This window comes from Mirounga leonina, unplaced genomic scaffold (genome assembly GCF_011800145.1).
Source record: "Mirounga leonina isolate KUSES-001 unplaced genomic scaffold, KU_Mleo_1.0 Mir_413, whole genome shotgun sequence".
In the NCBI taxonomy this organism is placed as follows: Eukaryota; Metazoa; Chordata; class Mammalia; order Carnivora; family Phocidae; genus Mirounga; species Mirounga leonina.
Window position 1 is genome coordinate 3,824,496 of NW_023270734.1, and position 26,002 is coordinate 3,850,497.

The following is a 26,002-nucleotide window of genomic DNA, read 5'->3' on the forward strand; positions in this document are numbered from 1 at the left end:
AGAAGGCACTTTGAAAAATACCGATACCTGGTAAGCACTAATTGTTTGTTGAGATGTTAGCTATTGTTATTATTAGTCCCATCCTTCTCAAGGGACACCCATCCTCCCTGCCTCTCCTGGGTCTGTAATGGTGGAATGGGTTGGGGAATGTCATTTCTGGTGGAGACTGGGTGATGATGATCTGAGAAAGCCTGCCTGAGCCTTTGCTTATGTCTGGCCTGGGCTTTGCTTTGTAAAGACAGAGATCTTCCCCAACACCCATCCCCTGAGTCATTGGGCACAACAACCAGAAAGCTGGGCAGTCATCCATCTCTGTCTCCTGGATCCCCCACCCCAAGGCAGAGAGCGGGCTGTTCCCCTGAGCCACGGGCTGCGACATACCTTGCCCCTCACCCTGTACACTCCTTGAGGGCTAGACTGTGCCTTCCTTATAGTGTCTTTCACATCACATCACAGGTGATCATCACCTTTGCCTGATTGACACAGCAAACAAAGACATGCCCCACCTGCTTATCATATCCAAAAAGATGTAATAGAGAAAAAAATTGATTAAACGGTAAAATCTTGCCAGAAGTGTAAGATATATATTAAAGAGGCTAGGTTAACATAAAATAAGTATTAATAAAATGAGCTACTTTAGTACCCCAGATCCAAATAGATTTTAAGGTAAGATTGAAGGAATGTCTTTATGAAAATGTTTGAACAGGATCTTTGGGCCAGTCCTGGAACTGGCTTCGGGATATGACCCATTCCAGTTCTCTTAGGATACTGAGACGGGCTAGTATAACATATAAACCATGTTCTGCGTGTACCATTTCAGGAGGGCCCAGAAGACCTTCCTAAATAGAACTGTTTTATCTGTGCTGCCTAAAATGTATAACTTTGGCATATAATTTGAAATTCTGTAAACTAAGTATTTGGCTTAAAAATTATTCCTCTAAAATTTGTAAACACAAATTTTTAAATCTGGGAAGAGTAAACAAGGCTGTCACTCATGTAAAATTCAGTAGCTATGTGTTCGAACTGTGTTCTCCCAAATGTCTAGCCTAGACTATCAGAATGCAGGGACTGAAGTTTTAGGACTGCGGTGCAGGTGGTGGTTTGGGGCAGTTTTTGGAAGAGTGAGTGTGGATTGGGCAGATCTGTGTGGAATTAACGAACCATGAGCAGGCTTACATCATCAGGTGAAGAGCGAGTAGCCAGGGGAGGCATTTTGTAGTGAGAGAGAAATTCTAGGAAATAGGCATGGAGACCAAAGATTGGCCCTCTTCCTATTGTGAAGATGAGGGGGTTTTGTGTGTATCATAAAATCAAAGAAGGTACCTTGAGAGTCTACATGAAGAACAAGAAGGAACAGGCAGAGTTCTAGGAACCCATGCCTTACTCTCTCTTCAGATGTTCCATCTTATCTTACATACATATATTTATGTATATATGAATTTCATGGGATAGTTAAAGTTTTGTTTGAGGGCAGGGGAGGAAAAGATTTCTGCTGCTGAAAAAAAAATTTTTTTAATCATTGGCCGAGATACTATGCTTAGGGCCAGCCCTGAAGTTCTAAATAGCTAACCTGGCAAAAAATCAGGCAAGATGGGCTCTGAAATGAACATAGTCTTTGCCAGAGAGGAAGAAGGATCATTCTGTTATAAAATGAACTCAGGTTCTTTCACTAAAATTGGAAGTTCTTACATAGATGACACAAAGAAGTATCATTTTATATAATTTTAGCTAAAAAGAGAATACTAAAATTAATATTTAGGTATATATTAAAAACTTTTAAAGGATTATCAGGGCTTTTTGTCAGTTGGTGGAAACATCACTCGCAAAATTTTATGGTCATATTTTTTTAGTTTCCATTTTTAAAAAAATCTTAAACATTAGAAATAAGGTTGTAAAAGAGAAATTAAGTAAGCACAATCCCATTTGACTTATTCCTTCCCACAAATTGTATCCGAAAAGGAAAACATTTCCCAAAGGCGTAGCAAGTGATGAGACAGACTTTTAAGGCACACTTGATACCAGGAGGGTGGAATGAAAGGGAGAGCAGAAGGGGCCTTGAGACGGAGGTTAAGTCAACTGGAGTTTAAGAAAAGCAACCATTGGGCCAAAAGAGTCTTTCATTTAAGGTTATTTCCCAAGAAATTAGTCATTTATTTTCATCCTTATGAGCTTAGTTCCAATTTAGTAGGAGCAGAGAAAGCTATTTCTTTGACACCGAAGAAGAAAAATTGTGGCTCTTCTCTCCAGCCTCGTGCTTTATTTTTTCCATATTAAGCGGCTCCTGAAGCTGAAAAGAAATCAAAATAAAATTGGGAAAGTAGTTTCACTATAAAGGGTTTTTCTTTTTCCTTTTCAATTCTTTGGCTTCATCTCTTCTGGATAGCTTTCCATTTTTGCTCCCATGGGGGATGAATTCTATATCGAGTAAGGTATTTTAGATATTAACATGTCTTTGGTTTTGAATTCCTTCTAATAATATGCCAGTTTGGGGAGATAAATATAAATGCAAACAATATGACATTAATAATTCAGACTGATTCTCATGTTGAGAATATTGTGGAAATTATTACCCATTTTAATATATCCATTTTGAGATGATGCTTGGCCTTCTTTTTATTTTAAACAATTTTAAAATTTTTCCTAGCTTGGCAAGATTTAATTTTACAGTTTGACGTCAGATTTTATAAATTCTTAGCATTTCCTAGAGCAAAGTTGTAAACCAAAACAAAATCTTTCCAATGAAGATTTCTTTAGATAATTAAAGCAAATATCTTCTTATAAATAGTGCATATCCTTTATTGTTTTAAAATATTTCTATGTGAAATTATCAATTACAGATGTATGTCTGTATTAAGTAGGGATATTACTCACATGAACTTGTCTTCAAGATTAGAAAGAAATATGAGGTTATTGGCAGAAAATACCTTGCCTTCCTGTCCTACACCAACAAACTTATCTGTAACTACATTCAGTCTATACATCTCTCTGGTCTTTGAGTATTTCTTCTCCTGGCTATTCTCACCCACTGTAGTCATGATCTCATTTTATCTCCAAAAGCTGGAAATTCTGACATTGGCTATTCCCTCTAACTTCTGTATATTCAATCTTAATGTCTTCTTGCCTACTTACTCATTTCATAATGCCCCATCAATTGATCACATCCACTATGGAATCTAATCTATCAGAGGAGTATCATTCTCTGTAGATCCTCATTTCTTCCACTCTCCCTGACTCTTCAGCTAATTGTCATTGGCTTTTACCGTCAAAAATTCAGAGATTGCTCCATCGATAATCTCTAGGATTTCCAAGGGTCCAAAACTAAGCCACTCTTTTCAGTCCTCAAATTACTTAAGCTCCCCAAGTCTCATTATAATATTGACCCCACCATCTTCATAAAGTGCCACCCTTCCTTAGTTCCTATGATTCCACAGTCTCCTGGTCCTCCTTCTATCTCTTCGTTGGCTCTTCATCTCCTTTGCATGTCTCACTTCTTTCTGGCTAATCCACCTGTTATGACTTTTAAAATAACATAAGTAATGTATGTTCTCTGAAAACAAACTAGAAGCTAAAGATGAACCAAAGATAAAAATATTAACTGGAGCCTGCTGAAGAAGACCCCTGTGAATCTTTTTGAGGGACTAGAATTGTAGGGCTAGGGCACTGGGGAGCCATTGACATGTTGTGAGCAGGGGAGTCAGTTGGTCCCATTTGCCTTTAGAAGTTACTCTGGTTTGAGAATGGATGGAACAGAGATAGAAGGTAAATTAGGCAGCAGTTCAGAAAGAGATAATGGTGGCTTCAACCAAGGTAGTCGTAAGCACTGGGGACAGAGAGAAATGGGTGGATTCAAGAGATGTTTGGGAGGTAAAAACAATAGCACTAGGTGAAGAATGAGGAAGAGGGTAGAGAGAGGATGGCTCAACGTCTAAGTTGGGTGACTAGATTCAAGGATGATAGAAGGAATCTACTTGTGGAAGAAAATAAGAGCTCATTGGGGACATATTGGCTTTGAACATCTTGGAAGATACAGAGATGTGATATATATCTATATGTGATATCACACACATATATACATATATATATATATATGCTTGATAGGTATATGAAGCCTTAACAACACAGATTTGAGAGCCATGGTCCATGAAATAATGAGAGTGGGTACCATTTCTCTTGGAGGGCATACAGAGAAAAGAAAAAATGAGAGGGTTGATATGATATCCTGAGTCATAGCACGAAGGGCAGAGAAAGAGGATTCCAAAAAAAAAAAAAAAGCAACTAAAGTATTAAAGAGAAAACAATCAAAACAAATCACGAAAGTGCTATTTTAAGGAGTCAAGAAGAGAGATTATTTTGAGCACAAGGACATGACTGACTGAAAAGTGAAAAAAGACAAGAACAAAAAGTGTCCACTGGATTCAGAGCAAAGCAATTACTCTCGGAAAAGAGGTGAGGAAATGAAGACAGCAAGAGAGGCCACTCTGAAAAGTTTGGTGGAGAAGAAAAGGGAGTAAGAATGATAGCTGAAAGGGGAAGTAAAAGCAGTTGGGGTGGGTTTTTTCTTTTGTTTGTTTTGTGTTCAGAGACAGCAGGGACATGAATGTGCTTATGTGCTAATTGGCAAGAGCAGGAAGAGAGGGGAGACAGTGAAGATATCAGAGTGGGAATGATGGCGGAGTAAGCTTCCAGAGGAGTGGAGAGGTAGGGGAACACAGAGCTTGAGGGCCTGGAGATGAGTTTAGTCTGGAGGAGAGATACACCTTGTATATGACAGATGGCAAGGGGGGAAAGGATGGGCACACTTGCAGTGGGAATCTGTGCGCGAGATGGCAGGAAGTTGGGCAATTTCCCTTTTTGTGATTTCTATTTTCCCCATCAAGTAGGAGGCAAAGGCACAGGCTGAGAGCAAGGAACTGAAGTGGTGGGTTAGGTAATTTGAGGAGAGCAGAGAAAGTTTTAAATAGCTGTTGCAGAGAAAGAAAGCTGATGAGAAAGATACCTACATGGACTGCCAGAATGGAGAGCCAGTTGCGATGAGAGATCATGAACGTGTGTGCATTATCCAGAAGCCTGGTTGAGATCTGGGATTTCAATTTGTAATATTGGTATGATAGGAGAATAGTAGAGAAAAGAGAGCTAAACCAAGTGTCAGAAAAGCAGCTGACATGGTAGATCACAGAAGGTAGGCAATAGTAGGGAGACTGTGAAGATACAAGTGTCTCCTGTGTTCTCAATCCCAGTCTGTCACTTCCAGAACCTGGAGCTTCAAGAGGACAATTAGAGGCAGAGATGAAACAGTTGCTGGTATTAGGAAGGCCCAGGTATGACCACAAGAATAGGTGACTAGTTGATGTGGCGTAGGGATAAAGATCAATGGAACAGAGGAGGTCAAGTTCTGAGGCTACGGGTGACATTATTGTTTGGGTCACACTGTTTATTTTTTTATTTTGAGATGAGATGTCATCTTTAGTCACAGTTTTATTCATGTTACAAACAAAGAAAAACAAAACAAAACCATATTCAGTAGCTCGGATGTTAGCTAAGGCTGCCATTCCCATGATCATGTAGGAAATATTAGCTCAAACTTCCCTCTGTTTCCACGCCCTAGACAGCGTCTAATTTAGAGGGAATTCTATATATCAGCCAGCATCTGATAATTTGACTCAGGTTAAGGATTGTTTCCCTCTTTTAAGCATTTTGTTCCTATACTATACAGAGCTTGCTTAGACTTGGAACTTCACCCTTTTATCTTGTCCTCACCACTAACTTCTACCTTGATGAAAACAACAAACAAGAACATTCTTATAAGGTCATTGTATGCAAAGCAAAAAATAATAATAATAAAGGAAAAAATCAAAGATTTGTAGTGATAGAAGGGAATACACATTGTAGCAATGCCAACAACTTCCAAGTCAAGTATTACATTTGGCAGCTCGTAAAAAGTCCCATGGCCATTTCTAAACTAGGCTTTCATTCTCCCAGGGGATCTTAAAAAGAAGGAAAGATTCTCCCAAATTGCCTATCTGAGTGATTTAGTTTTCTCTAAGCTATACCTTTCAAAATCAGCTCCAGGTCTTCTTGCATATCAAAACTTGGCCTTGTCCTTAAATCCAAGCAGGAGATGATAGTGGCTCAGATCACAGCAGTGGAGGTAATGTGAAGAGGTCAGATTCTGAGTACATTTTGAAGGTTAAGCCAACAGGATCTGTTCATGGCTTGAATAAAGGCAGTGAGAGAAAGAGAGAAGTCAGGGATACTCCAAGGTTTTTGGCCCAGACAACTGGAGAGATGAGTTGACATGAACTGAGGTGCGGAGGCCATGGGGAAACAGGTTTTGGAAGGAAGGATCTGGAGTTGAGCTTTGTTAATATGAAACTTAGTGTGTTTTATATTCAAGTGCCAATGTGAATGAGGCGGTTGAATGGTCTGAGCTGGAGACTCATATATGTGTGTGTGTATATTTATACAACCTCCCTCCAAAAAATTTATCTCTAAATATTCTTTCACAAAACTGATCTAGGGACGCCTGGGTGGCTCAGTCGGTTAAGCGTCTGCCTTCGGCTCAGGTCATGATCCCAGGGTCCTGGGATCGAGTCCCGCATCGGGCTCCCTGCTCCACGGGGAGCCTGCTTCTCCCTCTGCCTCTGTCTCTCTCTCTGTCTCTCATGAATAAATAAATAAAATCTTTAAAAAAAAAAACTGATCTAACAATAGAATATAGACAACCATATAGACTTTCAGTCTCTTCTCAATGGGAGATAACCCACATTAAATACAGGCATTTTATCCAGAGTTGATATCCAGGGCATTTTTTCCTGGTGTCTAGAGAAAACCTATAGATTGATTAAACTCCTGAATCTAATTTTATTTCCTTCTGAAATCAAACATTACATTCAAGGGACTTAAAAAAGGGAAAAAAAGACCAACAAAGACAGAACTGGAGAGGAGAAAATAACAAAATTTTATAAACTGAAATTCAGTGGAAGAGTGACAGCTGCCTAGCAGACTTCAAGAATCAGAATGCAAAGTCAATAGTGGGAGAAACTGAGAACAAACCCAGTTTGCAACATGGAAGCCTCAAAATATTAGGAACTAGTAGCCCTAAGTGCCTCTGGAATTGGTTGGTAGGGTTCAGGATGGAGGCTATAATAAGGAAGACTGAGTAAAAGAGCCTCTTCCTTAACTCCACATAATGAGTCACTGCCCTTTCCCAACTCAGCAGCTGCTCAGAGAAGATAAAATAGGGTCTCTGGACTGCAGGACAACAGCCACTGTGAGGTAAGGATATTCTACTGAAGATGGAGATTAAGTGACCATATAAACACTGAAAGCTAAATGGACTATCTGCCCTACTCAGTCCCAAATTCCTATAAACCAGTCCTTACTCTGTGGGCTGGAGTTTGGAAAAGCTCTTCCTTGGAGAATTTGACCAGCTCATCACAAAAGATTTCAAGATATTGACCTGGGGAGAACTCCAGCCAGGCTTCCCAGGGTCTTTGATGGCCTGTGGGAAACTGTTGTGTGTGAATTAGAAAAAGACGTTCCCTCTGGGCAGATGTAGCTTTGCTGGTGTCAGACTTAAAATGGAGATAACACTTGGGTGCCGGGGTGGCTCAAATGGTTAAGCGTCTGCCTTCGGCTCAGGTGATGATCCCAGGGTCCTGGGATCGAGTCCCACATCGGGCTCCCTGCTCAGGAGGAAGCCTGCTTCTCCCTCTGCCTCTCTCTCTCTCTGTTGCTTATGAATAAATAAATAAAATCTTTAAAAAAAAAAAGGAGATAACACTTTTGTGGGAAGGAAAGGCCATCCCTTCTTCCAGGAAGATGTAGCCCCTGAACAGTGTTCATGAGCAAGTGAGATCTGCATTTAAAGCCCCTTTAATCTGGTGTCTTCATGAAGAGCACAACTCTGAGTGGCCCTGAGACCACCAGATTACCCTGCAGTAAAACACAAAGTCAATATGCCCTATCTATGTGTTCAAACTTTCCATTCATCCAACAAGTAAGTCACATCTGAAGGATGTCTTGAACATAGAAGACAGAAACTAAAACAAATAGAAACAAACAAACAAATCAGCCCTTGGAAGAAACAGAGTATAGCAGAGAAGGAAAAAAAGTGAACATCCTCAGAGAGATATAAAAGTATTGCATCCATGAAACCAGAACAGGGCTCTATAAAAAAAAAGAACATTCAGGGAGCACGAATTGAATAGAAAAGTTGGAAGATAAATCTCTCAGAGGCATCTATCCATCAAGAAGATCTAACAATTATATGGGCACCTGGGTGGCGCAGTCGGTTAAGCCTCCAACTCTTGGTTTTGGCTCAGGTCGTGATTTCCTGGCTCATGGGATCAAGCCCTGCATCAGACTCCACGTTCAGCAGGGAGTCTGCTTGCGGATTCTCTCCCTCTGCCCCTCCCTCCACTCGCTCTCTCTTGCTCTCTTTCTCTCTCTGTCTCTTGAAAATAAATAAATCTTAAAATATTATGCTCCCAACTTGGGAGCACCCAAATATATGTCAGTTAATAACAATGAAACTCACTGATAATAATACAATAATAGTAGGGTACTTTAACACTCCACTAACAGCAATGGACTGATCATCTATGCACAAAATCAACAAGGAAACAATGGCTTTGAATGACACGCTGGACCAGATGGACTTAATAGATATATTCAGAACACTTCATCCTAAAGAAGCTGAATACACATTATTTTTGAATACACATGGAACATTCTCCAGAATAGATCACATACTGGGTCACAAGTCAGCCCTCAACAAGTACAAAATATTGAGATCATACCATGCATATTTTCAAACCACAACGCTATGAAACTTGAAGTCAACCACAAGAAAAAATTTGGAAAGACCATAAATATATGTAGCTTAAAGAACATCCTACTAAAGAATGAATGAGTTAACCAGGAAATTAAAGAAGAAATAAAACAGTACATGGAAGCAAATGAAAATGAAAACATGACATCCAAAACCTTTAGGATACAGCAAAGGTAGTCCTAAGAGGGAAGTATATTATAATACAGGCCCACCTCAAGAAGCAAGAAAAGTCTCAAATACATCCTAACCTTACACCTTAAGGAACTAGAAAAGGAACAGTAAACAAAGCCTAAAGCCTGCAGAAGAAGGGAAACAATAAAGATTAGAGCAGAAATAAACAATATAGAAACAAACAAAAAAAACCCAGTAGAACAGATCAACGGAACTAAGAGCTGATTCTTTGAAAGAATTAATAAAATTGATAAACCCTTAGCCAGAAACAAACAAACAAACAAATCAGCCAAACCAAACCAAAAAGTTTCCTTTCAAAAAGAAAAGATAAAGGACCCAAATAAATAAAATCATGAATGAAAGAGGAGAGATCACAACCAATACCACCGAGATACAATTATAAGAGAATATTATGAAAAATTATATGTCAATAAACTGGGCAAACTGGAAGACATGGATAAATTCCTAGAAACATACAAACTACCAAAACTGAAACAGAAAGAAATAGAAAATTTGAACAGATCCATAACCAGCAAAGAAATTGAATCAGTAATCAAAAATCTCCCAACCAACAAAAGTCCAGGACCAGATGGCTTCATAGGCAAATTCTACCAGACATTTAAAGAAGACTTAATACCTGTTCTCAAATTGTTCCCAAAAATAGAAATGGAAGTAAAACTTCCAAACTCACTTTATGAGGTTAGCATTACCTTGATTCCAAATCCAGGTGAAGACCCCACTACAAAGGAGAATTACAAGCCAATATCCCTGATGAACATGGATGCAGAAATTCTCAACAAGATACTAGCAAATCAAATCCAATGATGCATTAAAAGAATTATTCACCATGATCAAGTGGGATTTATTCCTGGGCTGCAGGGGTGGTTCAGTATTTACAAATCAATCAGTGTGATACACCACATTAATAAAAGAAAGGATAAGAACCATACGATCCTCTCAATCAATGTAAAAAAAAGCATTTAATAAAATACAGCATCCAATCTTCATAAAAACCCTCAATAAAATAGGTATGGATGGAACATACCTCAACATCATAAAAGCCATATAGGAAAGACCTACAGCCAATATTATCCTCAATGGGGAAAAACTGAGAGCTTTTCCTCTATGGTGAGGAACAAGACAGGGATATCCACTCTCATCATTACTATTTAACATAGTACCAGCAGTCTTAGCCTCAGCAATCAAACAATAAAAAAAAAAAAAAATCAAAGGCATCCAAGTGGCAAGAAAGAAGTAAGTCAAACTTTCACTATTTGCAGATAACATGATACTCTATGTAGAAACCCTGGAAGACTCCACCAAAAAATTGCTAGAACTAATACATGAATTCAGCAAAGTTGCAGGATATAAAAATCAACATACAGAAATCTGTTGCATTTCTATACACCAATAATGAAGCAGCAGAAAAAGAAATCAAGGAATTGATCCCATTGGCAATTATACCAAAAACCATAAGATACCTAGGAATGAACCTAACCAAAGAGGTAAAAGATCTGTACTCTGAAAACTATAGAACACTTATGAAAGAAATTGAAGAGGGCACAAAGAAATGGAAAAACATTCCATGCTCATGGATTGGAAAAACAAACATTGTTAAAATGTCTATACTACCCAAAGCAATCTACACATTTAATGCAATCCCTTTCAAAATACCACCAGCATTTTTCACAGAGCTAGAACAAACAATCCTAAAATTTGTAGGGAACTACAAAAGACCCTGAATAGCCAAAGCAATCCTGAAAAAGAAAAGCAAAGCTGGAATGCATCACAATTCCAGACTTCAAGCTATTTTACAAAGCTGTAGTCATCAAGACAGTATGGTACTGGCACAAAAACAGACACATAGATCAATAAAACAGAATAGAAAACCCAGAAATGGACCCACAACTCTATGGTCAACTGATCTTCGACAAAGCAGGAAAGAATATCCAATGGAAAAAAGACAGTCTCTTCAACAAATGGTGTCGGGAAAATTGGACAGCCACATGCCGAAGAATGAATGAGGACCACTTTCTTACACCATACACAAAAATAAATTCAAAATGGAAGGAAGACATGAATGTGAGATAGAAAACCATCAAAATCCTAGAGGAGAACATAGGCAGCAACCTCTTTGACCTAGGCCAGAGCAACTTCTTACTAGACATGTCGCCAGAGACAAGGGAAACAAAAGCAAAAATGAACTACTGGGACTTCATCAAGATAAAAAGCTTCTGGGGCGCCTGGGTGGCTCAGTTGGTTAAGCGACTGCCTTCGGCTCAGGTCATGATCCTGGAGTCCCTGGATTGAGTCCCGCATTGGGCTCCCTGCTCAGCAGGGAGTCTGCTTCTCCCTCTGACCCTCCCCCCTCTCATGTGCTCTCTCTCATTCTCTCTCAAATAAATAAATAAAATTAAAAAAAAAAGATAAAAAGCTTCTGCACAGTGAAGGAAACAATCAACAAAATTAAAAGGCAGCCTATGGAATGGGAGAAGATATTTGCAAATGACATATCTGATAAAGGGTTAGTATCCAAAATCTATAAAGAACTTATCAAACTCAACACCCAAAAAACAAATAGTCTGGTTAAGAAATGGACAAAAGACATGAATAGACATTTTTCCAAAGAAGACATCCAGATGGACAACAGATGCATGAAAAGATGCTCAATATCACTCATCATCAGGGAAATACAAATCAAAACCATGAAGAGATACCACCTCACACTTATCAGAATGGATAAAATTAACAACACAGGAAACAACAGATGTTGGCAAGGATGTAGAGAAAGGGGAACCCTCTTGCACTGCTGGTGGGAATGGAGGAAATAGTATGGAGTTTCCTCAAAAAGTTAAAAATAGAACGACCCTACAACCCAGCAATTGCACTACTAGGTATTTACCCAAAGGACACAAAAATACAGATTCGAAGGGGTGCATGCACCCCGATGTTCACAGCAGCATTTTCAACAATAGCCAAACTGGAAGAGCCTGAATGTCCATCGACTGATGAATGGATAAAGATGTGGTGTATATATACAATGGAATATTACTAGGGCATCAAAAAGAATGAAATCTTGCCATTTGCAATGACATGGATGGAGCTGGAGGGTATTATGCTAAGTGAAATAAGTCAGTCAAAGAAAGACAAATACCATATTTGGAGAGAGTTACCACACGTCATACATGGTTAGGAGAAGCCAGGATTCAGACCCAGACTGTGAACTCAAAGCATGAACTCCCTGCCACTACACTACATAATCTATGAGAATATACTATTTTTTTTTTACTTCCAGAGAATTATCTTTGTCACTTTGATCTACCCAAAAGCAAAATGCAATCCTAAACAACCCTATCCTCGTAAATCTTTTTATCCATTCCTAGCCTATCATTTCTTTAGTATTCTTAGCCAGGAAACTCCCATATGCACAGATATTCTTTATATTTGATAGGAAAAAAAATTGAAGAGCAACTTGAAGCCATTCCAAAGGATATCATGAACTTCCTTGCAGGGCACTTGAAGACTTACCTCTTCCTTTTCCTCCGACAAAGAGCGCAGAGTCCCACAATCTCCTGATGCTGCCAGTCATCAAGGCATTGTCCATTTCTAGAATTTCTAGCATGCTTTAGAAGGTTGTTAGGGCTCTCTTTATTATATACCCCCTTTCTACCTTCAGGTACTCTAGATCCAGCACTCCAATCTGCGTGTGTGTTTGTGTGTGTGTGTGTGTGTGTGTCTGGGCACAAAAGCTCTCTACTGGAAGACTCATGGAAAAACAACGTGGAAGAAAAACCAGAGGGCAAACCTACTCAAGTGTAAATGTACATCTGCACAGAAGCAGCACCAGATCAAACAAGTAGACCCCACTTTCAAGCTTTGCGGACATGAACCCCAGATCACATAAACAGAGCACACACTCCTGTCACCGGGAGGCAGACAGATACCACTAAAAGGCAAGCCCCTTGATACACTTTACTGACCAAACAGAATCAAGGGTTTTGCCCCAAACAGCAAATGTAAAATATGTTTTGAGGCCCATGGCTCTGGTGAGCTGTCATATGAAATGAATTACCAGGGCTCAAAGTCGGGATGTGAGAGAAACCACTGTGGAGCCTCAGCCAACCTGGAGGCCCGGGAAGCCAGTGTGCGGGGCAGACACAGCGCGAATGCATTGCTTGTTACCAGGCTACACACTAGTGTTGTAACCACACCGCGATGCCTTGTGAATTGGAAAACAGCGAAAGGGTTCACAGTTCAAATGAGCTCTGGGAACTCAAGATCTTTCTGGAAAACCTGCTAAGCTTGGAGTGCATGCAGGTATTTCAGAGCTCATCCGGCTCTATTTAAAACTCATACTTCCAGTCTGTGTTCACCCAAACAATGTTGAGTCGAACCACAAGAAAATCTGTTATCACTCAAATTGGTACATATTTTTCATACAACTGAAATATTATATAAAATCATGAACTGTTAGATATAAAAGTAAAAATTGAATGCAGACACCGATTCCCATGCTACCTTTGCCTCACCTTCCAGGGGATGTGAATCATAGGTCACAGCTGCGTAGTGGGGGCATGCGCCTTGAGATCAAAGCCTTTGACACTGGAGGAAGTATTTGTGTTAGCCCGATCCACAAACCACGCTTTGTGCCCCTCCCCTTGTCCTCATTCACGCCAGCGTTGTAAAAAGTAATGTGTTTGAATGATGTTTTAAAGCACTCTATGCAATTAACTTTGAAAGCAAGGGGGCTAGTTTTCCTTCAGTGTACATATGAAACTCCCAATAAATTTAAGTTCCCTGGGTATGTTTGGGAGAGGGAAAGATTAAAAAGAGGAAAGTTTTGGAAAGGAACAAACACTTCAAAAAGGTAAACCTGAGGTGTTTTTCCCCCTTATAATATCAGAAATGCTTTTATAGTTGGAAAACGTCTACAGATCAAAAACTATACACCCAGAAGAGTGTACTGATTCCATAATCACTTGTACCCAATTTGCATCTCACTTTGCTAAGAAAAGTACCCCTTTCTGTAATTATTGCAAAGTATTACAAACCGCCCTCTGCGTTAGTGATTGGAAAATACATGCTGCTCTTTACTTTCTTTTTTTTTTTTAGATTTTATTTCTTTATTTGACAGAGAGCACAAGCAGGGGGAGGGGCAGAGGGAGAGGGAGAAGCAGGCTTCCCACTGAGCAGGGAGCCCGATGCGGGGCTCGATCCCAGGATGCTGGGATCATGACCTGAGCTGAAGGCAGACGCTTAACGACTGAGCCACCCAGGCGCCCCGCTGCTCTTTACTTTCTGTTAGCTGCCCATCAGATGCAGAATTTTGCCCTAAGTTTCCGTTATATGAATGTTTCTCTTCATTTTAAAGCATTCCTCTGAGTGCCCTAGTTTGCTTACTAAGCTCTTTAGAGAAACAAAAGCATATAATCCTGAGTCCAATTCAAAACCAAGACACATGTTGTTCAGATAGTGGTTTGGGCAAGTAGCACATCCTTTTTCAATTTGTAAAGCAGCATTACCAACAGCCTCTGGGTGTATTAACAACACAATGAGTGACATTCATTGACAGCAGTAAATAAAATGCAGGAAAGCCAGTAAATTCAGAGAGCAGCATCACCGAAGGAGAGTCTCAGGAGTGCTTCTCAAATATCAAGCCATTCCTACCCTGAGCACACAGAAAATTCTACACTTCCAACACTATACCCTTGATTGAGAATGTTCCTGGCTAAGGAAAATGGGTGAGCAGCATTAATTAACTAGTGAAGAATAAATCACAGTGCCTGGCACATAGTAAGCTTGGTAGCTCATAAAATCATTTCATATTGTACGAATGTTAGATAACCTGCAGGCCCGATGCCAGGGAGTCACTCCTACATTTAAGGAAGCAACTCTTACTGCCTACCACAGGTACTGTTCTAAGCCATCCTTTTCTCCTTTTGCTTATTTTTTTAAAATTTCACCCTCACCTCTACTTTATGCCTTTAAGATACTGGACTGCTGGGTTCCACTAGTTGAGCTTTTAGATTAAACATTTACTAACTACCATATGTGATACAGAATGAAACCTCGTGGTTAATGCAAGGAACTGAGGCTAAATTAATCCCCCAAAGAGTAGTAGTCCTCTTAATGCATTCAGGGCTAGAAGTTACTCAGGTCCTAGAAAAAGTCATTTAGAGTCGAGTCATAAAAAGGGTCCTGCATTGATTTAACATTACATTCTAACATAAAGCATGTGAATGCACAGCAGATCCTCTCCTCTGCACCCTTTATCTTCTGACTCCTGGCATAGTCAACACGCTGCAGGCATTGTGTGAAACACCGAGATGCCAACAGCCTGCCAAACGTTATGACTAGTATATTTCACACTCACAGTCCATTAGTTTATGTAATAAGAAATTATATAACCGGCATCAAGGGTTTGGGAATAAATGCAACTGACTTGGAAAGCCAGAGGAGGTGGGAACCACAGAGCAAAAACAAGATCTGAGGGATAATGGGCAAAATGCAGGTTCAGTTTGGGCAGGTATCAGATGGCCAAAGGGCCGCTTTCCAAGGGAGCCATGCAGGGTGTGGTGGCAACAGCTGATGCCAAGTAAAGCCTGGGCCACTGGTGCCCATAGGGGTCAACCAGAGATGAGGTGAGGACTGCAGCAAGTGCTGACAGGGCTAGCCCGACCTTAGGGCCAAAATTCCTGCTTCCTCATTTCTCCCAAACTAACCAGGGCTGGGCTCCAGGGACTAGACGCCAGAACCAGACTTCAGACCTGGCGAAATAATCACCATGATAATGAATACCACTTATGAAGTTCTTACTTTGTACTGAGCATGGGTTTATGTGATTCAAATGCATAACCTGTATGAAGCCAAGCTGCCTCGTGGTCCAGTCCTGACATGGAAATGCAGTCAGACCCAAAAGCCTGGCGACCAAATAGCAATTGAAAGTAACTTTAATCCTCGTTGTACTCTTTCTTGAAAACAGCACGATCGTGCACTGTTAAACTTCTTTAAAATCCTCTTATCTTTTTTTATACTCAGTACATCTGTCTCACCCTAAAGTTGCTCCTAAAATAACCCCCCCCATTCCAACTTTTCCAAACTCTATTCAAAACAGGGTGGAAACTCTTCCCTCTCTCCACCTTCCTCCTTTCCTTCCCCACATGTTGTTTCTTTCTCTCCCACAAGGAATCCTCTGCCTTTCTGGTGTGAATTCTCCCTGCCTGTGCTTCTCCAGTTTTTCCTCTCACACAGTCCATGCTTGGATCCGTAGAAGGCTCAGGGAACAGTCAGACAAAATGGGAAGAGGAGAGCAGGGGAGGATCAAAGGATGTAAAGACAGGAAGAAGCTGTGAATACAGGTGTTCAAACATTTTTTCAAGGTCTCTATTCTCTCACTTATCTTCACAAGAAGCCTCAGAGTCAGGTGATCCTCTTAAACTTATGAGAAGATCAGGTTTAGCAGTTCAGTAACCCAACCAGTAAGTGGAAGAGTCAGGATACAAATCCAAGGAGCTATGACCTCAAAACCCAGCCCCTTGACTACTGTTTGCCTTTCCTAGAAAGCAGCTGACCTGCATAAGGCAAGCATCTAGTTCCCTGCTCGGATAGTCTGGGTTCACAGCTAGATTTCTATTTCACCTCTTCCTGGATTTAAAAAATATCAACAACAGAATCTACTGGAGGAGAGACCAAGGAGCAGTATAAAAGCAAGGCAGGCTGGCCTTGTGAGATAGGCATTAGCTGGGCTTGTTGGAGCTAGCAATCTATGTTTCTCCAACTTCCTGAACAACATAGACAGAGAACTCAGGCAGTAGATTATCTATACATCCCATTTGCTTGTGGAAATCAAGCTTTTCATGGAGCATCAGGCCCTCCCTCATCCAGGGCCCAGAAAAGCTGACAGGTAACTGACATTCATTATAATGATATGGCTATAATAAAAAATTAATATAGTAATAAATATTGTCTATTCAAATGATCTAGGCTGTTGGAAGACTTTAATGCTCTATTTATAAAACAATGGAATCGATGAGGGAATTCATGAATTCTTTTGAATCATCGTCTTCTTGGGGGAAGGAAGGAGAAAAGACATTATGTAAAGGGAAATTATTAATAATTTTTTAAAAAAACGTTAAGGGATTATGTAATTTACCAAAAAAATTATTAGAATGTTTTGTTTTGATTAAAGAACGAATTTAAAGCTTGGAAAGCAGAATTGAAAGAAAAAATAGGTCCAGCTGAGAATAGAGAAGTATCAATATCAGGCTCCCTTGGCGTCAAGACTGGGACTGCTCTTGTTTATTGATTTTGTAATGATACAAAGGAGCAAAATCTCCACATTTATAGCTCATACTCAATACTCAAGAGTGACAGAAGGTTATAGGGATGGAGGTGGACAACTAAAATGTGTGTGTGTGAAAAAAGAGTGGTGGGTGAAAGTCTGTGTTAAGTATGTATTTAGAAGGGGAGCCTGGGTGGCTCAGTCAGTTAAGCGTCTGCCTTTCCGCTCAGGTCATGATCCCAGGGTCCCGGGACTGAGACCCACATCAGGCTCTTTGTGCAGCAGGGAGCCTCCTTCTCCCTCTGCCCCTCTCCCTGCTTGTGCACTCTCTTTCTATCTGACAAAATCTTTTTTTTTAAAGTATATATTTAGAAGAAATAGTCTAAGCTTCATATCTGCTTTAGCAGCTTTCATATGACAGTAAGATGAGGTATAAGCAAATAAATTAATAAAAACATTGAATTGTAGATCAAGAGTTAAAAGTTGCAAGCTAGAAAAGGGATTTAAGTGTGAGTTACAATACCGAGACATCTAAGCCATGTGTTACGGTAACCAAGGAGTGCTGGCTACTCTGTTCTTCCTTCTCATTATTTTTCCACTATTTGTTCTTTCTGCAGAGAGAGAATGAGAATATAAGTTAAATAAATGTGTTCATAGGGGTGTGTGTGTGTGTGCATAAAATTGCCTAACAATCTTATATTGACCTATGTTCCCATGGTCACATCCAGGACCTTGTCGATAATCAAGACAACTTTATCTGTAGGATCTTAAACTCCAGAGAATCCATTCTCAAACTTTAACGTCCTATTTTTCAACTTCTTCCTGAGCTTCAATTCCACTAACACTGTTTTCTCACTTCACAGAGATCTCCCTTTCTAATTCTTCCAGACGGTCTCCCAGATTATCGGTAGCCTTCTGTTTGCACTTCCCCTCCAGCCCAGCTTATACTACATGGCTATTCAAATGAACTGCAGTCCTACAACCTATTTCCTCCATCTAACACCTCAGTTATCGAGCAAAATCCTCAGCAATGCTGTTAAAGGATGAACTGAGGCATGATTCAAACCAGGCAGTGCCAAACTGAAAGTGGTTAGAAGCGCTCCACCACCAGCATCTAGGGGAAGGTTTTTAATAAAGAAGATACAGAAGCAAAGCAAGGAAAGTATTTGATTGGCTATAGTGTAAGCAGTTGCCTTATTGGGGAGAGCCTAGTTGACTATTTGTAATTGATTGGCCTCAGGTTTCATTTTCTTAGATTCAAGTGTGTTGACTCTGGGTTAGATTTTGGTTTGCTTACATAGGCCATCAAAGCTTTAGAGCCACCTTGTCTAATGGCCTCCTTGTTTAATTACTTTAACAATACAAAACTCCCAAGGCAGGGGCTCCCCCAAACAGCCCTCTTTCCCTTACTCAGAAGAGTATTTCCTTCCTTGAATCTCAGAAGACTGATCATGTCTTATTCCCTTTGCTTCTCTACAATTTTGCCCCTTGTTGGTGAACTTCACAATTTAGGACATTACTCTGGATGCAGTATGAATGATTGGTTGGGGGCCAGGCAAGAGAGGGTGTAAGGACAGTGGGAAACTGTTGTAGGCTTTACAGGGGTGGTGACAATGGCAATAGAGAGAAGCAAATGACTCTGGAGTAAGTGTAGGCAGTTGAATCACAAAGATATGATAATTGTTGGATGGAGTGCAGGGGAGAGGTGGGAGTGAGTGTGACGTGAGGAGGTGGGAGTGAGTGTGACGTGAGGAGATTTCTGACTTGAGCAACCAAGTGGTGATATCTTCACTGATCCAGGAGAATATTGAGGGGGAGGGGTATTACAGGTTTAGATAGAAACCTTTAGGTAGAAAAAAAAAATAGAAATTTCACCTGTAACATATTAAGTTCAAGAGAGTTCTGACACTGCCTCGTGGAAATGTCTAAGAAGCACTGTATATGAAGGGTGCTCTCCAGAAGAAGGTTCTGAGGTAGAGACATAAATTGAGAAGATGGCTCCATATAAATGATATTTGAAGGCAGATAGTGAAAGAAACCCTTTAGGGAGAGAAAACAGAATGAAGACAGAAGAGGAATTTGTTCTAAGGAACTCTAACACGTTATGGATGGGAGGAGGAGAAAGAGCCATCACTGAAGAGGGAGAAGATGAGGACAAATCGGTACAAGGACAGTGTGATATAAGAAGCCAATGGCATAGGTCATTTCAAAGAGGAGAAGGTGATCAGTTATATCAAACACTGTTAAGGAGTCAAATAAGATGAGTCAAAAGTGTCTATTGTTCTTTGCAAGATGAAAGGTTTTGATGACCTCAAGAGGGCGGTTTCAGTGGAGAGATGAATGCAGAAGCCAACCTGGAGTGAGTTGAACAGAATTTAAGACTGGAGACAGTGAGTCCAGACAACTCTTTAAAGAAGTCTGCCTGGGGGTGCCTGGGTGGCTCAATCGGTTAAGCATCTACTCTTGATTTCTGCTCAGGTCACTATCTCAGGGTGGTGAGATTGAGCCCCACATAGGACTCCACACTGAGCATGGAGCCTGTTTAAGATTTTCTCTGTCTCTCTCCCTCTGCGCCTCCCCCCTCTCTTTCTCTCTCAATAACAATTTAAGAAAAATAAAGAAATCTGGCTATGAAGAGAAGAAAAGGAATCAGAGTGGTGGTGGGGGCAGAGGGGTGGGGAGGTTAAGATGTGGAGACATGGTTTAAATGATGATGGGAAGGAATCAGTAGAAGGGAGAGGTTGAAGATAAAGTAAGAAGGAGGGGGTACATGGTAGTAAAATGTCCTAGAGAAGGAGACTGGATAGAGAATACAAGTGGCATGGTAGACCTTAGGTAGAAGGAAAGAGACATCCATTATGACTGGAAGGAAGAAGGAAAAGGTATGCTAAGATGGAGGTAAAGTTGCAGATTTGGTTGGAGTAGTTCCTATCTGATGACTTCTATCAAGTTTATGAAGGAGCCCTTCCAGGTTATCTGTTGAGAATGGGAGCTGTAAGGAAGAGTTGGAGACTGGAGAAAAATGAAGAAGACTTGAAATAGGCCTGACAAGGGTGAGACAGTGACATACTTAGAGACATATTTAGATTGCTGAGCAGCGATGAAAATACAGTAGAGGTTGGATTTATATTGTATTCATTTGCCTGTTATACTTACTGCCTCCAAGAGGGTTCCGTTATTGGTGGGGGGCATGGTGAAGACAGAGCTGCATTTATGCACAGTTACAGTTTTGCCAGATGGATGTCATGAGGAGGTTTAAGACACTAGTAAGAGAATGCCAATGAAAAGATGGACTGTGGAATCCAAACCAGTTCTGGAGGAAGAGAAGACAGGAGATGGTTAGAAAAAAAAATATACAGGCTAATGGACTAGAGATCACAAAGAGGACAAACAAGTAGGAGCTGTTCAATGGCCAAATCACAGGAGAAGAAACAGTGGTCAGAGAGTTTGGAGGTGGCACTGTTGAGAGTGATGAAAAATAAGGACCAGGCTGTGACCCTGGAAGCGGAGGGCTGAAGGGTGGTGAAGACCATGGACAATGAGGAGGTCGAGGACCTGAGAAGGCAGACATCCTTCAGTACCTCAGTTTGATCAGGGTTTTCTCATCTACAACATTCCAAATGTTTTATGTTTTTCCTTTCTTATTTCAATCATTAATTCACCTGGACATGATGTTTATGTTATGATGGGAGATTACCATCTTTATTTTCTTCTATTTGGATAACCAGCTAAACTTGGGCCATTTGTTGAACAGTTTAACCCCCCAAATGTCCCTTCAACTCATTCTGGCCGCACTATCCCTGGGTCCTGCTGTATTCAGTCCTCATCACCTCTGGCCTGAAGGACTGCAAGGATCCTTCAGTTTCTTTTCTCTATAGTCCATATTCTTCACAGTGCCGTGAAAGTTATCTAAAATACAAACGTGACCATGCCACTCTCCTGATTAAAGTGCTTAAATAACTCCTTTTTATTACCTAGAGAATAAAAGCCCAACCCCTAAGCCCACCATATTTAAGATGTTTCACAACATTTCTCTTTACAACATCTCTTTGCTTGTCAAGTCATCCTTCTTTTCTGTCACTATCAACATTTGTACCCAATTGCTACTGTGTAGAAAATATACGACTCAAATTAAATTTTCAAATCCTTTGTCAGAACTACTCATTGGAATCATAACTGATAGATTTTTAAAGTTCTAATTCATTTCTTTGACACTTATTTGGTATCTACTATGTATTAGGCATGATACAGTATTATAAGTTTCAGTTTACAATCTAAAGAAGGACAGAAAACATTAATCCAAATAACTGTTTAAAAGGGAAGATATAGGGGCGCCTGGCTGTTTCAGTTGGAAGAGCATGCAACTCTTGATCTCAGGGTCATGGGTTTGAGCCCCACGTTGGGTGTAGAGATTACTTAAGTAAATAAAAAAATAAAACTTAAAAAAAATAAAATAAATAAAAGGGGAGATATAAGGATAGTAATAGGCATTTGAGTAAACTGCTGAGTTCTGATGAGGGAGAAATAGCATCTTATTTGATGGAAATTAGTGGAGGCTTTGAGGAAAAGTTAACTGGGTCATGAAAGATGGATAAAATTTAGAAAGTTGGAGAAGAGGATGAGAGAGCCTTTTAGGAAGAGGGATGGCATCAATGAGGGCAAAAGAAGTGGGGCAGTGTGTGACCTTGGAGTACAAGATACAGCAAGAGAAAGATGAATGGCTAGAAAGGCAAACTGAGGTCAGAGCCCAAAAATCCTTCAAAAGACGAGTTAACAGACTGGGCTATAGTTATTTAGCACTGGGAGTCAATGCAGTTAGGGAATTGACATAATTAGGTTGTGACATGATCAGGTAGGTTGGAATACAGAGAAATTAAATCTAAGGGGGCACACTAATAGTCTAGGCATGGTATGCAGTTGGGTTGGCCTGGAGGCAGAAAAGCCAGAAAGAATGCAAGAGAAATTGCAACACTGAATCCATAGCAGTTTAAGAATAAAAAAAATAAAAATTAAAAAAAAAAATGACCAAAGAAAGGAGGCAGAAACAGGTCTAGCTCAGCTCCAGAAAATAAAAAGGTAAGCATTTCATGAGAAATCCCTGCGTCTGGTTAAGTACCATTTATATTTGCATTTGCCTAAATGGAATTTCTCGTACCTTTTTTTTTTTTTTGGTGACTTTTAAAAAACATTTAATATTGAGAATTGTTTTCAAAGCTTAACTTTATGCCTTGAGGTTAATTTAATTAATTAATTTATATTTGTTTCCCTTTTCATCCTCCTCTTTTACATGTGACAGCTTCTGCTGGATATGGTTGGGTCCCCAGATGAGGAACTCCAGGAAGCTGCCGCTGGTTGTATATCCAACATACGCAGACTGGCTCTTGCTATAGAAAAGGCAAGATACACTTGAAATGTGAATAGACGTTACCAGCTACCAAATTTTGCATGACAGAGAACCTGGCAGTCCCATGGCCAGGAAGCCTAGATCAGGAAGCATTTATTAGCAAATGCTTCACAAACAGATAAGTGTCTGGATGAAAACACAGGAATTAAAAATGCAAAGGGTGTTATTCACAAATTGCATAGACATTTGTGTCCTATTTAATATTTTAGGGATATGCCATGTAATGAAATGTAAAGCCAATAAATTTGTGATAATTTTCCAGGAATTTGAGAACATATGTATACAGTACATATATCTATTTCAGTGATACTTTTGTATTTGTGATGATTTTAATAAAAGATATGGCCTTCCCGGTGTGCAGTTCAACAGTCATTCCTGCATGTCTTTAGAATTTTCCTTCTGTTAAACCTATCTCACTGCCCTGTCATCATGGTTTTGTCTGTTTAATCACTTGCAACCCACAGGAGAGCTCTAAGGAGACGTGCTGATTTCACGAACTGTTACTAAATAGAATTTAGAGTCAAGCAGTGGGACCTAGAGAGATCATCCTGAGGTCATTCCAGATTTCTCCTAAATACTATCAAACATCAGAGAAGATAATCTGTGACTGTCACTGTACCAGATAATGCAAATCACAAAAACATAAGCAATAAGTGGGATTTTTACTTTTAGACTTACAAAGCATAAACAATTATATGTTTTATTTCCCTCACAGGAATGACCAACATTTTTATTGAAGAATTAATTTATGCTGCTGTAAGGATAATATTACTTCACATAAAATTGCTTTGAATTTCTGAACTCGCTTTTAGCACACAAAGTACTTTTTTTAAAGTGGCCACAAAAGATTAATAGCATTTTATCAGGTTATGGAAACATTAGAGGCCACTTAAAAGAATCACATATGTAACCTCGGTGTGCTAAAATGTTTGGGAACTAACTGTCCCAAGCATCCAGTACTAGTCAGGAAAATAGCTTTGTATGCATCAGCTCTATAAACTGACAATCTCGGGTAATTCTTTGAAGAGCAGGCTAGGCGATTTTATTAAAAAATACTAAGTACTGTCTATGTTTGTCATAATTTGGAGAAGATCATAAACTTAATTGAATTAAATGTAAATAATTTGTATGAAATGAAAAGCCTGTACAGGATGAAAATTATACTAGTGATAGATTCTCTGATAAAAAGATAAGACATTTCTGAGGATTTTAAGGTTTTGTAAAACAACAATTCATCTTCCCTGCTTTTGAGAGGAGGTTATAAAAGAAGATAATAAGAACAAGGCAATGGTATTAATGCTAAGAACTGAATTTAAATGATAGTGTAAGTCCTTTAACTTTCAACATATTTCTAATGTTAAAATTACTGTTTCGCCATGGTTCATGAACATTAAAAATACATCTTAGAAATCATGGATTATGACAGCTATAGAAAGTGAACAAACATTATTTTTGTATTTTTATTAAAGGAAGCTTTTACCACTGTCTTAAGATTTCAAGATATTCTTGGAATTAGGGGGTCCTAGGAGCCACGGGAAGTAGCAGGTAGAAAACAACACAGAAAGAATTGGAAGAGTAACTGGAAGTGAAGGACTGTTCTTTACAACAGGCTTCATAGAAAGAAGCTGGGGTTTTCATTTTTTATGGTTAATAAATGCATAAAAGAAAAGCAAAAGTGTCATTTGAGAAGAAACTAAGCACTTGGAAACAGATCAAGGAAATTAACATGAAAATCATCTTGTATGTTCCTAAGAATTTTTTTAAATTCTTAAACTCCAGAAAGGTAGTATTTTTAGGTACTGCAAAGGAGAACCTGAAGTTAAGGGTCATTTTTGGCTGTGTGTGTGTGTGTGTGTGTGAAATGACATCACAGAAAACTCTGCTCTTACTAGAAAAAGGTCAAAGACAGTGGAAGTATTAAGAAGGGCACGTGACGTGATGAGCACTGGGTGTTATATGCAACTGATGAATTACTGAACACTACATCTGAAACTAATGATGTACTACATGTTGGCTAATTGAATCTTGGAGGGGGCAGGGAAGACAGTGAAAGCACCCAGAGCTATCCAAGAACAAGCATGAGGACAGCCACACCATCTCTTTGTTACTATGCTACAATGGCACTCATCTTTTTTTTTTTTTCATTAGTTTTTGGTAAGATTTTGTGTGTTATAATTTATTTTCTGCTATTTAAAGCTGGCAACCTTAATTCCTTATAAGTTTTCAGGAACAGTTCTTTTTTAGGATTTGTCCTTCCCTAGGACATCCTGGGACTCCAATATACTCTTGGTGATAGCCGGTTATTTCAGTCTGAAAGGAGTTTAAGGTGGAAGGTGTTTTAAGTAGATATTCTTTGATCTTCCACTGTCTTCAGTTTGCAGGGCTTCCTTTTAGAAATCCTTGCCATGATCATTCTGCTGTTCATAGTGAATGTCCTTTTGCTACTATCAGGATGACTTGCACTAAAAATAACTTGTTTCTTTTTAAGACCTTGCTAGATTCTGACCGTTAACAGAAGGTTGGTTTTCTTAGGGGATGGCATTGCAAATCCTGTTATTTTGATAGATTTTGGTATAATCACTACGCCTCTCTAAGGCATTTGCCTGGAATTAAGAGACTATGATCCAAAACACTCAGAAAATTTATTTCCATTTAGGAAAATGAGAATCTCAGTTGTTGATAAATAGACAACTGAGATCATTGAGTAAATCTTTTCTTTTTTTCTTTGACCTAATGGGATTAGCTTTAAAAGATAATTTCACAGTCCAAATAATTCAAGATGTTTAATTTCATTCCATGGAAAACTTGGGAATGGAATAGGCTATGCTTATTCCTATAATTCAGTGAAAACAATAAGGAAACCCCCTTATTTAAGAATCTCACTGCCTCAAATGCACTAAATGCCCACCCAAAGAACACTTTCTCATGTACCCAAATGTAGAAGGTAGAATTCTGTCCCTTAATCAGACTGGAGGAGAAAGAGAACCAAATTGTACATAAAGCTAATATATGCAGGCACTGTATTATATACTTCCTACTTGTGATCTTATTTAAAATACAGAAGAATTGGCAAAACAGATACTCTCATATCATACTAAAGTCTATCTAAATGGGCACAGTCATTCTGCAAGAGCAATTTGGCACACCAAAAGCTTTATAATTTTGTGTGCCTTTTAGATGGTGCCCAGTTATTCTACAAGAGTATTTACCACATCATTGTTTATAATGTTACAAATGTTAGGAAAAAATTTGGTTAATTCAATTATGATCCAACCACACAATGAAAACATGTTGTAGAATACTAGCCAATGAC

At 39.4% G+C, this 26,002-nt stretch overlaps 1 protein-coding gene across 1 annotated transcript in view; it reads left to right on the forward strand.

Moving 5' to 3' along the window:
* The window catches only part of ARMC4 (armadillo repeat containing 4), a 183,667-nt gene extending 160,972 nt beyond the window's left edge, over window positions 1-22,695 (forward strand). Inside the window, exon 19 of the mRNA XM_034987222.1 lies at window positions 22,582-22,695. Within this exon, the coding sequence (XP_034843113.1) occupies window positions 22,582-22,695 (114 nt within the window). The remainder of the gene's footprint in view (window positions 1-22,581) is intronic.
* Window positions 22,696-26,002: the final 3,307 nt, after the last annotated feature.